Raw genomic sequence first — 15,550 nt, 5'->3', positions numbered from 1 at the left:
CCATGGAGGAAAAGATCCTCGTATAGACAGGTTTCGGCTTTGCCGAGTCACCTGATATACTCTACACGGTTTCGACTGAGCGACCTATCGTGCTTGCGATTCACTTCATAATTGACAGCATGGACAGACTCGTTGCTTTCACCCTCACGCTCCTCTTGCGCATGTGCAGGTCACTCCGTAATGCGCATCGGTCACTGACTCCAGTATCAGAACATCGTCGTACAGAAGTGACATGTACCTACCTTTACTGCCACTCGTCCACTCACCTGCCAAACACGTTGTCTCCATGTACCATGAATTTGATTCCGCTCTCATGGGGTGTGATGCGGCGGCGATGTCCGCTGTGATGTTGAAAGTTGAAAATATTTTGGTGCTACGCGATCCTATGCTAGATAAAGTTTACATCTCTCTCTTCGTATGCTATATCTTCCTCCTACCCTCTTCTCTGTAAACATCCCCCTCGTATCTTCTACAACCCTCGCAAGATCAGCGCAGATTCATCAACGATCAGACAACCGTCGGAATCTGGTCCCGATAGCAAGTAAAGTGGTCATAGAACGTGTCAAACTTCCCTTCCCACATCTAATTTAGAGTAATAGACTGTCCAATATGGTCAAGTATATCTTAGTCTGTGGAGGTGTCATCTCGTGAGTGTTCTCCTTCACTTTGTTTTATCGGAAGGAGAAGGAATTGCTGAATCTGAGAATGATGGTAATAGCGGTATCGGAAAGGGTGTAATTGGTCAGTACATCTGACACACGCAGTCAGGATAACAGGAGTTGATTTGTTGACTATGATATGATAGCCTCAAGTACCGGTCTTACGCTCAAGGCTGCAGGGTTAAAAGTGACAGCTATCAAGATTGATCCTTATATGAATATAGATGCTGGTACGATGGCTCCTACAGAGCATGGTGAGTGTTTGGTCTGCTTCGAGGCTCATTCGACAATCATGGAAGGGGTGGACCAGGTGAATAATTCGTTGGTGTGATCGAATAATATCCAAATGAACGAATTGAAGGCTTGGCTGTTGGGAGAAGCATGGAAAGAGTATATAGCTGATACCCTTCATCTCCCCTTCAATGCGTTATAGGTGAAGTATACGTCCTTAACGACGGTGGTGAAACAGATCTGGATCTGGGAAACTACGAGAGATATCTTGATGTCTCCTTGAACAAGGATAACAACGTTACGACTGGTAAAGTCTATTCACACGTCATTGACAGAGAGGTGAGTGCATCGTACTTTTAGCTATTCATACCGTCTGGAAATCATTACTGATATATGCGATCGGATGGTAATAGAGGAAAGGAGACTACCTCGGTAAAACCGTACAGATCATCCCTCACTTGACCAACGCGATTCAAGATTGGATCGAGAGGGTATCGAAGATTCCTGTGGATGGTACGGGTGAAGAACCTGATGTCTGTATTATCGAGGTGAGTGAGAACTTCTTCATTATATTTCTGACCATAAATATGATGCAGTGTATTATCCGAGGAACAGAAGCTAATCCTCGTTGTGATGATTTACGGTTTAGCTCGGTGGTACAGTCGGTGATATCGAGTCCATGCCATTCGTAGAAGCGATGAGACAGTTCCAATTCAGAGTAGGACACGAGAACTTCGCCTTGATCTACGTCTCTTTGATACCTGTTGTAGGAGGTGAACAAAAGACTAAACCTACTCAGGCTGGCGTGAGGGATTTGAGAGGGTTGGGTCTTTTGCCTGACTTGGTGGGTCAATCTTTTCTTTCTGCTCAATCTCAGCTACTTGACGACTCAATTTGATCTCACTACCGTATCCCACGCCAGATCATCGGAATATTCATGAGTTTGGACAGAGTTTGCTGATATATCGTCACAACTACAGATCGCATGTAGATGTACCGACCCCCTCCTTACAGCCACTATGGAGAAAGTATCGATGTTCTGTCATGTCTCGCCTAAACAGGTTTTAGGTGTTCACAACGTATCCTCCACATACCACGTACCGCTATTACTCCAAGAACAAGGGATGTTGGATTTCCTCAAGAAGCGATTGAACCTTGATGATGTCACTGTTAATGATAAATTCAAGAGGAAGGGCGAGGAGTTTATGGGTAGATGGAAGGCTCTAACTGTTGGGTGAGTCACCATTCTTCACTAGATCAATGACAAGTGACAGATTATCATTCGAACGGAAGTATGGGATGTCAATGATAGAAGAGGGCACAGGCTAATTTAGATACGTTTATAGCCAAGAAAGACTCTTCGATAGCGTATCTATCGTGCTCGTCGGTAAATACACTACCCTCGAGGATTCTTATATGTCCGTTGTAAAGGCTTTGGAACATGCTTCAATGCGATGCGGTCGAAAGCTCGAATTACAAGTGAGTCTATACAGCCCTTTCTGACTCCAACTCAGAAAAACAAAAGGGTGTTTTGCTAATGGCGTAAAATATGATTCAGTGGGTCGACTCATCCGACCTCGAACCCCACACTCAAACATCCAACCCCGTCAAATTCCATGATGCCTGGTCTGCCCTCTGTTCTGCCAAGTGAGTCAGCTGTTCCTTCAGTAAACTTGCCAAGCTGATTGATTGTTCTGTGTTGTAGAGGTATCATCGTCCCTGGTGGATTCGGACATCGAGGTACGGAAGGTATGATCTCTGCTGTGAAGTGGGCTAGAGAACAACACGTCCCATTCTTGGGTATCTGTTTGGGATTCCAGGTGGCTGTTATTGAGTGGGCTAGGAATGTGTGTGGTTTGGAGGGTGAGTAAAAGTACACTTTACATTCAGACTACCACCGAAAGACCTTCATACACAATCTCATCGGACTATAAGATTCCGATTATCCACCGTCATGACAAACTACAACGATGCTGATTCCTCTCAATGTGACAGGAGCGAACTCTGCCGAACTCATCCCCGACACCCCCCACCCAGTCATCTGCTTCATGCCTGAGATCTCCAAGACCCACATGGGAGGTACCATGCGACTGGGTCTCCGACCGACCATCTTCCAGGATCACACCGAGTCGTCCAAGCTCAGAAGGCTGTATGGTTCGAACCAGGTCGCATGGGAACGACACAGGCATCGATACGAGGTTGAACCTAGATATGTGGAGGAGTTGGAGTCGAAGAAGGGTTTGAGGTTTGTTGGGAAGGATGAGAGGGGGGAGAGGATGCAGATGTTGGAGTTGGATGGTGAGTTTTTGTGTCTTTTCACTTGGTATATTTTCACTTGGTATAGAATGGAGTGAAGGACGGGACAGTCTTAATCACTCGTGTTTCAGACAATGATTTCAGTGCAACCATAAGGAGGTACATGAGACCTATGTCGTAAGAGCGGAACAACAGAAAGAGCAAGAGACGGGAGCAAGGTCTCCTTTACATATCAGAGATGACGCACCAAAAATATATCATACAGGACCTCGAAGCTGATACCACTCCACTTGGATAGACCACCCATACTTCGTCGCCCTCCAAGCCCACCCCGAATTCTGTTCCCGACCTCTCAACCCCTCCCCTCCCTTCCTAGGTCTCATCGCCGCTGCCTGTGGATCCAACGTGTTATCTGAACAGATTGCCAATAATGAAAATGGCGGGTACGTTGACCCCCACCCTGAGGAAAGTAAGATCGTCCCTGCCAGCGATGCTTATACTGAACAAGGAAAAGGGAAGAGACAGGCTGTTGATGGTATTAGAGTGAGAGGTGAGGTCAATGGGGATTTGGAGGAAAAGGAAAGACAGTTGGAGGGAGTGGCTGTTAATGGTGATGCTTAGTGTGTGTGTTGGGTTAACATCCTTTGTCTGAATGTTAGTACTTATATCTTCTTGGTTGATTGGTTGGTTGGTCATTTACATAGATTAGAATGCACCTGTTCTTGCTTTCTGCGGTGTTGTGTTCATGTCACGAGCATGCATCTGTGTTGCGTTCACATCCACTCTGCTGGGGGGAGGTCCTCGAGGGCGAGTCTTTATCCTAATGCTTGTCCGCTGCCATCCGCTCTACCATTTCCTCCTTTATGCTGTGCGCAAACGGAAGATAACTGCGAGTGAGAACAGTAAGGAATGTCTTGGCATTGCCAAACGTCACACCAGGAATAGAAATAAAATGGTAGGATGAATTCGTTTCAGCTTTGTTCCATCCTTTCTTTGATCTTTTGATTCTTTTCACTTTACCATGTTCAGTCTATCATGTGGAGCCATCCCATCCCATCACAGGTGACATGCATTCACCTTTGACACCATCCACCATCCATACCACTTGGGATGCTATCAGAACTGAGTTCACCACTGTTCTTCTCTTCACGATACGGCCGAGATAAGTACAGGGCAAACAACAACTATAAATAGATGCTGCGGGCCCCGCGTACAGTATATTGATTTCGTCGCAGCTGTGTAATTGGACTTTTTTTACTTTACTACGCGTCTGCATCGAAAGAGGAACAGAAAGAGAAACATTACGAGTGGTCTCTTGGTCTTTCACCACTTATCATCTTATAACTCTGCTTCTCACCGAGAATTGTGTATACACCTGCATTGGTCAACTTAAGGACAGGTTAATCGAGGAACAGGCAGGATACAGGATACAGAGGACTGCAGCTTGAATCTCTCAGCAAGTTGATAGAGGACTCGATACCCAACTTTCAAGTTCCGATAGGCCAGGCCCCCTCACGTAGAGGGGTTAATACGAGGGAGAACCAGAGATGTCTTGTCCTTCGACCAATTCAAATATCACTGTTAGTACAGCTTCTCGTCACCCGTACCAGGTACAATCTATATAGCTGACGACGAGGGATATGTAGGATACCAACGAAGATGTCTTCTTCAGCCCTGTGAGTTGTCATCTCTGCTCTTGCCTTCTTTGTAGCGGGACAGTGCACTTACGGGACAATGTCGTAGGACGGTATACATTGGGATGCACATCGTATAGGGTAAGCTAGCATTGGTTGAACAAATACAAAAGCTTATATACCATTTGCTTGATAGGTGGGCTGTCGCAGGAGGATGTGCTGCTCTTGTAGGTTTCATCACATTCTCCTTTCTCTCATGGCTGCTATGGAAGGTGAAAGCTGATCTCTCCTTTTTACTACGTACGATAGACCACCCTCATAACGCTGTTCAATCTCACGATGCACGCTGTACGGTATCAGCATCCACCGGCCCAGAGACAGGTCATGAGGGTCCTGTTGATGCCTGCTGTGTGAGTGAGATGAGAGCATGGCCTATCAATCTCCTACGTGCGCAACTCTTGCTGATCCGAATGACACATGGCTGTGACGCAGCTACTCCATCGTATCGTTCTTCTCGTATAGGTATTATAGGGAATACGAGTATTACATCTTGGCAGAGGTGCGTTACTCAATTGTTGACCCCTATTACCTTTGCGCTTTCGAATAAGTTGACGAGAACACGGCTGATATCCCGTGACATACCCCTCAGACCGCATACGAAGCAATAACCCTCTCTGCATTCCTGATGCTTCTCATGGAACTAGTTTCAATGGGTACGACGGACCAGCAGATCAAGACTGCACTGGCAGAAAAGGACAAGAAGAAGTTCCCGTAAGTTATAGCTCATTGCGTGAGATTGAGTCTGGCTGATTCCCTTGCCTGCGGACCCCACCAGATTCCCAGTGAGCCGACCATCCTCTTCTCTCGAGATATCCCAAGCTTACTCTCGCTTAGTTCAATTTCTGGAGATTTAGAGCTTCCAAGCCGTATTTCTGGCATGCTCTGAGTTTCAGCGTCATGCAATATGTCATCCTCAGACCACTAATCTCGATCGTTGGGATCATCTGTCTGTATTACGGCGTGGTGAGTTCAGTCACTCGATTACGCAAGTCCCTTCTTGACCTCGACAAGAAAAGGGCTCTGACGAATGGGACGTTTACGTCTTGCGCTATAGCTATGCCCCGACGAATATTCTGTTCATTATGCCGAAGCCTACCTGGACGCTGTCGATTTCGTATCGATCTCAGTGGCGTTGTACGGCTTGATCATATTCTACGTGCTGTGCAAAGATGAATTGAAAGGTCGCAAACCGTTGAATAAGGTGAGCTCGAGAACATCCACTCACTTCAAAAAGTAAAAATTAACGGAAAGCAAGCTGACATTGCTGGGGAATATTTAGTTCCTCGCTATAAAGTTGATAGTCTTCTTCACATTCTATCAAAGTGAGCTCTACCTCCCCACCTAGACCATATTTCCTTTACACAGCCCAAACGTTATTCATCTCAACATCCCTCAGCTCATCACCATTTACTAATCGTCGTTTCGCTGTGAACGTAGGCTTCTTGTTCTCCATCTTACAGACTTATAATGTCATCAAAGGAACGGCCTTATGGACGGCCACCAACGTATCGGACGGTCTTTCAGCATTATGCACTTGCGTGGAGATGGTGTTTTTTAGTATTTATATGGGCTGGGCCTACAATTGGACGGATTAGTGAGTTCTCTTCTTTCTTTAAACTTCCGGCTGATACTCTTAAACAACATAACTTTCTGAGAAAGATCTGATAAAAATGGGTTATTGATGATCGTAACTGACATGATCTTTTGTTCATATACACTCAGCACCGACCCACTCAAGAACCCACATCAACGTCACACATCTATCAAAACCTACTTCCAGGCTATATGGGATACTATCAACCTATCCGATTTCGGACTGGAGATATACCTCGCTTGTAAATTCTTGGTGGATTATATAAGGGGTAAACCCGGTACGCACTCGAGTAGCACGAAGTTGCAGAGAACGTGAGTCTTCCTTCCTCAGACAAGGAGATCTCTCTACTTGATTGTATTTCAGACGAAAGCAGTCACTGATCAGGACCTGACATGTACAGGTTCATGCCTGATACAATTGAAGGCGATGAGAACAGACCACAGGAGCTGTCAAATCTCAAAACAGGTTATGCGAATGGCTCTACCGCGCCAACTCAGCATCAGCAGACAGACTTTACATCCTCATCTCCTCTTCAACATGACAGACGAACGTCCAGTGGAAATATGACGCCCACGCTGAGATCTACCAAATCGTATCAGAGATTACAGGAGGGTGATCATAATCATGCTCAGTCTCAGTATACCCCAGCACAGCATCAGCAGAACCACATCAATAGTTCCAATTTCTACCAGGCTGAGCAACCACCACAGGAAACCTTCCCCTCCGCATATCCCACGGGAGCTCAACCTGCTCAAGGGAACGCCGCGTGGCCGGAGGCCAGACCTGCCCAGGCGTATCCATATTCGGCTGGTGATGCCCGGACCACCGAGATGGGTCAGAGACAGCGAGGATGGGAGGGATTATCTCAGTCGCAGAGATCTAGGGGGTATAATTATGGTGATTCGTATGGTGAGGAGGGGATACCGGGGAATCCCAAGTTATATTAGGTGGGAGAAATTTGAATAATAGATATTATAGATATATAGATGAGATAGATAATGGATGAATCTGGTATTCATTGTCCTTTCTTACTCTCGCAACGAAATGAAAGAGTTTCACATGAAAATCTGAACGAGAACATGCGCTGTTCTGGCTTTCCTTTGGGTTGCGGTTGCGGTATACGAAGAATACATTTAGACGATACGATACAAGTATATCTCAGATCTATATTATTAGGATAACACATAAAACAGCTTCATTCTTGTTCTCGACTTGGACCGCCGGAATCATACATTGAACTTCTCTAATTGTTGTTCTCATTCTTGGCTTCATCGAAACAGATGCAAATTGCAGCTATCAGCGCCAAATCCACGCCCGGAGCGACGGTGACGAAGTACTGTGTAATCATCAAAATAAGCTTATATCCTCTTGGTTTATTTATGTATGTCTCGGGCTTCTCTCCTTCTCTCGTTGCACAGCGAGAGATGAAGGATACATGCTTCTCCCCTCCCTCCCTCTCTCATATTGTTTCTTGGTAGAGATGTGATAGACGAGCAGGCTTCAAGTGTCAACTACAACTCACGGTCTGTTGATCCGTAAACACCTCTCTCATATTGAACACCTGTCTCGAGATCTGAGCTACGACCGGCCCATTCTCAATTGATATATCCGCTGAACCACCCCAGAAATCACCCTTCAAGAGCAAGGTGATAGGCTGGCCAGTCGAGGGGTTCGTGAAGGTCGCTTCCATCTTTGAGCCGACTGTAGGGGAGGAGGAAGGGTTGGATCAGTTTTAGTTTCAGGATGGGAATGGCAAAGAATGAAGGAGGGTAGACGAGTCGTGGAAGTGAATGGAACGGATGAAAGAGATCGTAGTGATTGGAGAAGAAAGCTCACAGCTCATCCTCTTTCTTATCCTGAATAACTCCCTCTCATCCTGAGTCTCACCGATGAACGTCTTGTGGATTGTTAGTAGCTTGTTACGAAGTCCGAATAGGAAGTTGCCGTTGGGATCGTTTATGACTATATGTTATCGGGCTCATCTGGTCAGCTACGAATACCGATTTCACATGTCATGTCTGACTGGATGCTGGATGACGCAGACATCAGGAGAGGAGAGCAGAGTAACCACCTTTACGATCCCTAAATGAGATTGCTTGTCCATGGCATTTGACCACGGTGAATCCGTTTGTATCTTTTACTGAGAAGTCGTCCTACGTCAATGCACCTGATTAGCTCTCTACCGCCAAAGACAGATGACTCGACATGATTTGATGTGTTCATGTTCATGCTCAAAGGAGATGTCATGACTCACCCCACTCCAGCTGAATACTTTCTCTTTCAGGACGAGCGTCGTAGGTTGCTTTGCGAAGAAGTTGGGATGAAGTCCCAGGGGAGGGTTGACGGGGTGGAGTTGGGCTGGTGCAGAGGCGGTGAAGAATCCCATGGTGAGTTGGATTGGGTTGACGCTGTTGTTGATGATCAGGTATGCGGGACAGATATGGTTGAAGTGTTTGAAGTGGTCAAGGGCTGGATCAAAGGCTGGAGTATATATATGAATATATATGCATGAGAGATGTGATGCTGTGCAACTGCAAGTGTACGAGTACAGCCAAGAAACCAGCGCATACCTCGGAGTACCGCTTACTAGTGAATTACGTTATCATCGGATTAGTGAGTGGGACTAGTACGTCATCATCGGTTCATACACAGCCTTCAAGATTAGATAACACCGAGCATTGTGGGAGAGGAGTACGAGTACTACTTTAGTATCAGTACTTTACCAGCGTCGTAATCCAATGTACACATCCATAGTACCCGTAGCTAAGACAAATGTACACGACAAGGGTCTAGTTAAAAAGAGAACCATCACCATCTTTCATACTCAGCGAACACATCTACGCTCCAGGAGCCTTCTTGTTCATAGCTTCGTCAAAGCATATACACATCGCAGCCATCAGCGCGAGATCCACCCCAGGAGCGATGGTCACGAAGTACTGCATTGGCAATTCAACAGGTCAGTGACAAGCAATACAAATGGATATATATCCGTGGAGTGAGAAGAGGGAGGACAGCTCACAGTTTGTTGATCTACCAGCCATTCTCTGGCATTCAACAATTTCCTACTGATCTGAGCGATGATTGGACCATCCTCTATGGAAATGTCCGCTGAGCCACCCCAGAAATCGCCTTTGAGGAGTAAGGTGATGGGTTGGCCGTTTGAGGGGTTAAGGAAGGTCGCTTTCATCTTGGCGCCGACTGATTCAAGGTAAAATAAGTGAGTGATTGTGGAAAACATATCAAAGGACAGTCGATGCTCGCACGTGTCAAAAATTATAGATAAAGTATTAAGTGAGGATGAAGACACTCACGGCTCAACCTCTTCCTAATCCTGAATAACTCTTTCTCACTCTCATCTTCCCCTATGAACGTGGTGTGAATAGTCAGGATCTTATTCCTTATGCCAAATAAGAACTTATCATCGGCATCACTGATGACTATAACACATTCCAGTTCTCCATGTCAGTCCAAAGGTGGTTCATGACTTTGTGATGCTGTGATTTTGTGAGCGGCCGAACACTCACCCTTTCGTTCTCTCAGGGACCATGCCTTCCCATGACATTTCACGACGTCCCTCCCTTCAATGTCTTTTACGGAGAAATCGTCCTGACATAAGTCAAACAACGATCAACCGTATCCCTAGTGTCATCTGATCTGAAGAAAGCCTGTGACCCACCCCAGTCCAGCTCCATACTTTCTCCTTAAGGACCAACGTCGTAGCCTTCTGAGCGAAGATTTGAGGATGTAGTCCGATGGGAGGATCGACAGCGACAAGGTCGGCTGTTGGTGATGCCTTGATTAGACCCATACTCGAAGGTTTATGTTTGGTACCTGGCAAATATGCACCGGTACACTGACGAAGGCAAAGAAAGCTGTCGAATGCTGCACCATCTCTTACATAAATAAAAAATCAACCATGAGTTCGTTACTTCCAAAGTACATGCGTGCTCGTGCTCTTTACAATCAACGACGCTAGTGCACACACAACTCACCGCCATGGCCGATACACCGCCTGTCATCGAGACACGGAATCCCCGACGCACCGTCAGATGCTCTGCCGTGACAAATATTGATTATTCAGATTTACTGTAACTGTACCCCAGTGGAACAATACGGTATTCTGCAAGTAGGTCAGAGCCTGATCCAGCGGATCGAATACTGTACTGTCCCTTTGGGACTACCCGTTCAAGCGATTGCTTGTGGGCATTCATCGTGTGCTCATACTACACAAATATATATACAACGAACCAGTACGAATATCAACATCATCAAAAGAATATACCGAGACCTATGTTGACCATTGTGAGGTTACCACTCAAACCCCTTCCCCTGGTACCTTTCCGGAACCTCCCTCCCATTCGCTTTATAAATCATCCCCACAGCCCCATCCCATTGCTTCCTCCCCTCCCCCCTAAAAAGCCTATACTGAGCAGGCGAGTTCACACCTCTTACCAACAGCCCATATAATTCTCGATTACTCCACCAGAACTTCCACGCCTTCCAACCCCATCCACCGAGGTACTCGTTGACCCCCGTCCCAGCCGCATCGTTAAGGAACCACTCGAACTCCCTAGGGATCGTCGGTCCAGTCCTGAATGTTCGCCAGTGTTGTACGAGCTTGACATTCGCTTTGTAATTCTCTTCACACCATTCATCTACCTCGTCTTTCGTCTTGGGAAGCTTATGATCGTATTTCCCCGCGAAGACTTGAGTAATGGCTTGAGCGGTAAGATCGCTATTTGGGTGAATTGCAAAACTGAACCCCTTACATGGTCCGATAAATGCCAATGAATCGATAAAGCTCGGATGGAAGATGTTTTGATATAGTCGAGGGTACAACATTCCGTTTGAGTGTTCGAGGTTTTCCCATTCTTCCGGTTGGTGGGATGTGGGATTCGCTTCAGGCGATAAATTGGAATAATCAAAGTACGCCCCCGTACAGAAAATCACCACGTCCACTTCGGTGTGTACTTCGTTACCATGGTGGTCGTTCGTAATGAAACCAGTAGGTGTAAAAGCTTTGACCCCGTTCAAGGGGAGAACTTCGCCAGAATGGAATTTGGGGATGATATGATCATTGATTACTCCCCAGGTGTTCTTGAATGGGGGAGCGGGGAGGAGCTTCCATTCGGGTTTGAGGTTGGGGTAAACCTTGAGCATGTTGGAGACCATCACTTTGTTGGGGATGTATTCGCCCAGCCAGGGATTGTATCTGTCGAAGAACGTCATGAGCGATTGGAGCTGGCGGGTCACCTTGGTGTCGAACGCTTTTCCGTCGACTATTCGAGGGACCTGTGGATGAAGAGCGAATCATGAGTATTTGTCAATGTACCATGCTCGTTTTTATTGGGGGGTATGTATCGAAGGGGTGGTTGGTGGTTGAGACGGTGCGTGGACAACTCACTATCCTCACACCTGATCGATGAGAGATGTAAACCTCCTTGGCCACCCCCACCAAGTCCACAGCGGTATCACAAGCTGTATAGGACATTCCGACCACTGCTACTCTCTTCCCAGCGTACTCTTGAGGACTGTACACCGTCCAGTCGGATATGATTAGCATGTCATCCCTCTTCTCTGCCGCTCGCTTGTGTGCTTCAGATGGGCTGCTACCAGGAGCTGAAATCCGCCATGAGGATGATTTGAGGACGAGACTGATGCTCACCCTTTGTATTCCTTTCCCATCACGAACTCCCCTTTAAACTCCTCTTCCCCCTTGAACTTTGGTCTATAGCTCCTCTCCCACGGTCCGGTGCATACTACAACTTTGTCGAACATCTCCACAATGTCCTTCTCCTCAGAGATGTGATGTATATTCCATGCTTGGCCGTCTGACGATCTTTCGAGGAGGGTGACATTGATGCCCAGTCTCATGTATGGGAGGAGGTTGAAGTGGTCGACATAGTCTTGGATGTTGGAGTAGATGTCTGGTGCGCGAGGATAGATTGGGACGTCTGCGATGTAGTGAGAGGGTGAATGATTTAGCGAGAGCGGGAGATGGACTGGTATGAGTGTATCGCTAAGAAGATGACTGACCATCAGTGAATGGGAAATCCGTGAAATGACCCTACAACAGATATCCCAGTGATCAGTCAACCACCTTCATGATGGGAGAGATCGCACCCACGAAGTATTTCGAGGTATTCGCAATAGTAGCTATAGTCAGTACGATAGCATTAGCTCCTGATTGCTTTTCCGCATCCGGTGATGAGCTACTGCTCACATTGCAATACCGAGATCTGTTTCTTGTCTTCGGTGTACTTCCATAATCCCCCATAATAATCGTTCCGCTCATATCCTACCACTTCGAACCCTTCTTCCAAGAGGTTCTTGAGCTGGACGATACCTGATATACCTGTTCACGTAGCCTGGTTGTCAGTGGTGTAGATGTATGATGGGTGGTGAGGACAGTAAGAGGATATACTCACCCAGGCCAAGCACTGCTACTCTACCTTTTGGTTTCGGTTCGTTCTCATGGTTCGTGGTGGAGGTCATCCTGGGTGTTGTTAAATGGAGTGTATGGTGTTCCCTCCTAGACGGATTAAGTCGTATCACACACTCAAGGTATGATATATATATATATATATGTGTGTGTGTGTGTGTGTGTGTGTGTGCCAGTGCCAGTCGTATAATGTAGTCAGTTCATGGTTCGTGGTTGATGATGTACGAAGACACGGGCATGGGCAGATTACACAACCCCGTCCGGTCAAACGGCGATCAGACTATTACAGTAAGTATCAGAGATCTACTCATAGAGTACACAGCACAGCATACATGCAAACATGCATACATGCATACATGGCACAGACCTCCTTTGATCTGTGTTTTGGTTTGTATGTACTCCATCTCGGTCGCCGATATCCCACCCTCACCAATGATCCTTTCAGATGTCATGGTGATCCCAATGTATGTTATGTTGGTCAAATCAAGTCTTAAGATGAAAGAATCGCTCACTTGGTATTTTGACGTTCATTCGTTCATGTTCATGACTGAAATAGCCAACATGGCTAAGCTACTATCACACCGTTATCTCGGAGATATCACACTGAAGATTGACCTGCAGCTGCTACGATAACGACATCCTCGATCCGATCTCGGACCGACAAGCTTAACACAGCTTTCATGGTGGGATGCCGATCTAGCCGCATTCAGAATAGGAGTAGGATGTAACCGCTCTTGGCGTTACTCGTTATCCTGCAAGGTGGATGCACCCGTAATCTTAGATTCCTGTGATCTTGCTCGATAGAGGTATCCCGCGGCCGAACTGCCCTGGTCCTCATCCTGATCGTGCCGAGGTATGCTGATGTCATTTCCACCGCTCTTGGCGCCGCTCGGTCATACCCTATGAGGACTGCTGAGCTAACTCATAAAAGCTATATACAGAGATGATGTGGGGTTTGACTGATTTCTCCACAATTTCCTTACTTACTTTACACCTCTACATACTCGACCAACACCTACATAACAAGACACGATGAATTCTATAGGATCCTTCATCCCCGTCCCATTCTCCGAGACCACCGTAGCGCTCCTGAAAGCTGGGCCTGCTCAACCTCTCGGTGCTGTCTCTCCCTCCATCGGGGTGTACTCTGAACATGTAGCGGAGAAGCCTACGGGGCTGGTATTGCAGTCTGATCCGTTTGGTAACAACGGGGTGAGTCGGTTCTTGCCGGTGTCATGGTCGAAGGATACTGGGACAGCAGTGCTGATGAATGATCTGCTTTGTAGGAGGACTTCATCATTCGAGATTTGGAGGGGAAGGTCAGGTTGGTCTGTCGGACAAATACAGCTTCGGGCAAACATGGTAAAGGTGAGTTATGAGTCTCGATCGCTGGACCGGAGCTGCAGTATATCATGGGTTATCGGCTCCTACGCCTCTATCTCAACACGAAGTTTTCTACCATAGTATCACTATAATCATCAATCTTGGATGCTAATCCGTGTGACTCACGAAACTCTAACAGTGATAACCGATCCCAATGGGAACATCCTCGTATCTCTCAAATCAAAACTATCCATATCGAAGTCATACACAGGTGAAGATGTAAATGGGAAAGAAGTCTTGAAAGTGAAAAAGAAATTTGCCCGTGAGTAGCGTGCTCCTCAGATCCGAGCGTTGCAACCATACATCTCCGATTAGGATGTTCTTTATCCAGAACTACCGTACATATGAGAAAGTAAAGAGTCAAGCAGATACTGACCCGTTCTTTTCCTGGCACGACAGTCGGCTCATCATTCGAAGCCTCCTTCCACGACTTGCTATCCTCCAAATCCAAGTCACTCCAACTGAGGGGCGACTTCTGGCTTGGTTCCGCAGATATCTTGGTAGTTAGCGGACCGTTGATTGCTCAGTTCTCAAGGCGGAAGGTGGATGGTGAAGGGTTAAATCCAAATAAAGAGACTGTAAGTTGCGTTCTACTATGTCCAAAGGACCGTTTACCCCCTGCCCTCCTCTCTGTCAGATCCGGCTTTGAATGATACGAGTAGAAAAGAGCGCTAACCAATTTTGACCGGATTAGTACATCGTCAACGTCGCTCCAGGGGTGGATCTAGCGATGATCACAGCCATTTGTATATGTTTCGAACAAGCTTCCAAGGACAGTTAGTTGATCAAGGAAATCAACAAGAATTAGAAGTAGAGGCTGTATATAAGGAGGAGGAGGGGTATGATCTGGAATGAGGACACAAATAATGTAGAAATTAGAAAACGACAATCAATGTATCTCACTACAATACTGAAACAAGTTCAGACGATCATCCTACCGTGAGCTGTGTGATTGCACGTCCTGACATCGTGTACTCCACACTCACTCCATACATTCTTCCCCTCAAAAGCCCTCCTTGCTCTCCCCTCAAAAACAAAAACTACAGCACCCGGGATTCCCAAGTGGTCCCCCACCTTGGTACTAACCGGGCGATAGGTAGGATCGCTGCGCAGAGCGGACGGGATGCGGCTCTTTCTACCTTCTATGGCCGTAGATAAAGGTTACCGCTCGCGCGTAAAACTTATACACTTTCCAGCAGATATGGTGGGACGTTACGTGTTGATGCGATTGGCCCGTAACTGCTCTTCGGGTGTCTATAGCTGAATTCGGCGTGACTCACTGACATGTAGG

General features: G+C 46.7%; 6 protein-coding genes and 1 non-coding gene across 7 annotated transcripts; 3 read left to right on the top strand and 4 right to left on the bottom strand.

Annotated features, from left to right (window-relative positions):
- Positions 1–609: 609 nt before the first annotated feature.
- I302_102479 (CTP synthase) lies at positions 610–3,767 on the top strand (the record flags this gene model as incomplete). Its single annotated transcript, XM_065869485.1, has 12 exons — positions 610–647; positions 719–741; positions 806–913; positions 1,093–1,229; positions 1,304–1,438; positions 1,540–1,734; positions 1,871–2,124; positions 2,237–2,369; positions 2,449–2,537; positions 2,596–2,753; positions 2,886–3,188; positions 3,445–3,767. 12 exons carry the CDS (start codon positions 610–612, stop codon positions 3,765–3,767), a joined length of 1,896 nt encoding a protein of 631 aa, XP_065725557.1.
- Positions 3,768–4,693: 926 nt separating this feature from the next.
- Positions 4,694–7,381, top strand: I302_102478 (uncharacterized protein; the record flags this gene model as incomplete). Its single annotated transcript, XM_019187849.2, has 14 exons — positions 4,694–4,726; positions 4,793–4,822; positions 4,890–4,921; positions 4,977–5,007; positions 5,090–5,190; positions 5,273–5,339; positions 5,430–5,551; positions 5,616–5,622; positions 5,675–5,803; positions 5,895–6,041; positions 6,120–6,162; positions 6,278–6,434; positions 6,563–6,745; positions 6,835–7,381. The coding sequence occupies 14 exons, from the start codon at positions 4,694–4,696 to the stop codon at positions 7,379–7,381; spliced, it is 1,629 nt and encodes a 542-aa protein (XP_019050727.2).
- A 296-nt stretch (positions 7,382–7,677) lies between these two features.
- Positions 7,678–8,820, bottom strand: I302_102477 (uncharacterized protein; the record flags this gene model as incomplete). Its single annotated transcript, XM_019187848.1, has 5 exons — positions 7,678–7,770; positions 7,957–8,135; positions 8,271–8,396; positions 8,506–8,587; positions 8,689–8,820. 5 exons carry the CDS (start codon positions 8,818–8,820, stop codon positions 7,678–7,680), a joined length of 612 nt encoding a protein of 203 aa, XP_019050726.1.
- A 451-nt stretch (positions 8,821–9,271) lies between these two features.
- I302_102476 (uncharacterized protein) lies at positions 9,272–10,242 on the bottom strand (the record flags this gene model as incomplete). The annotated part of the gene is made up of 5 exons (XM_019187847.1): positions 9,272–9,370; positions 9,454–9,632; positions 9,746–9,871; positions 9,959–10,040; positions 10,111–10,242. 5 exons carry the CDS (start codon positions 10,240–10,242, stop codon positions 9,272–9,274), a joined length of 618 nt encoding a protein of 205 aa, XP_019050725.1.
- A 500-nt stretch (positions 10,243–10,742) lies between these two features.
- Positions 10,743–12,929, bottom strand: I302_102475 (uncharacterized protein; the record flags this gene model as incomplete). The annotated part of the gene is made up of 7 exons (XM_019187846.1): positions 10,743–11,726; positions 11,839–11,965; positions 12,100–12,388; positions 12,471–12,501; positions 12,562–12,590; positions 12,658–12,789; positions 12,863–12,929. The coding sequence occupies 7 exons, from the start codon at positions 12,927–12,929 to the stop codon at positions 10,743–10,745; spliced, it is 1,659 nt and encodes a 552-aa protein (XP_019050724.1).
- A 979-nt stretch (positions 12,930–13,908) lies between these two features.
- Positions 13,909–15,040, top strand: I302_102474 (uncharacterized protein; the record flags this gene model as incomplete). The annotated part of the gene is made up of 5 exons (XM_019187845.1): positions 13,909–14,088; positions 14,163–14,244; positions 14,399–14,521; positions 14,659–14,837; positions 14,954–15,040. 5 exons carry the CDS (start codon positions 13,909–13,911, stop codon positions 15,038–15,040), a joined length of 651 nt encoding a protein of 216 aa, XP_019050723.1.
- A 257-nt stretch (positions 15,041–15,297) lies between these two features.
- Positions 15,298–15,412, bottom strand: I302_102473. Its single transcript, XR_002022004.2, has one exon. It is a non-coding gene; the product is annotated as a 5S ribosomal RNA (ribosomal RNA).
- Positions 15,413–15,550: the final 138 nt, after the last annotated feature.

Source organism: Kwoniella bestiolae, chromosome 1 (assembly GCF_000512585.2).
Source record: "Kwoniella bestiolae CBS 10118 chromosome 1, complete sequence".
In the NCBI taxonomy this organism is placed as follows: domain Eukaryota; kingdom Fungi; phylum Basidiomycota; class Tremellomycetes; order Tremellales; family Cryptococcaceae; genus Kwoniella; species Kwoniella bestiolae.
This window is presented reverse-complemented; position numbering and strand designations above follow the sequence as displayed.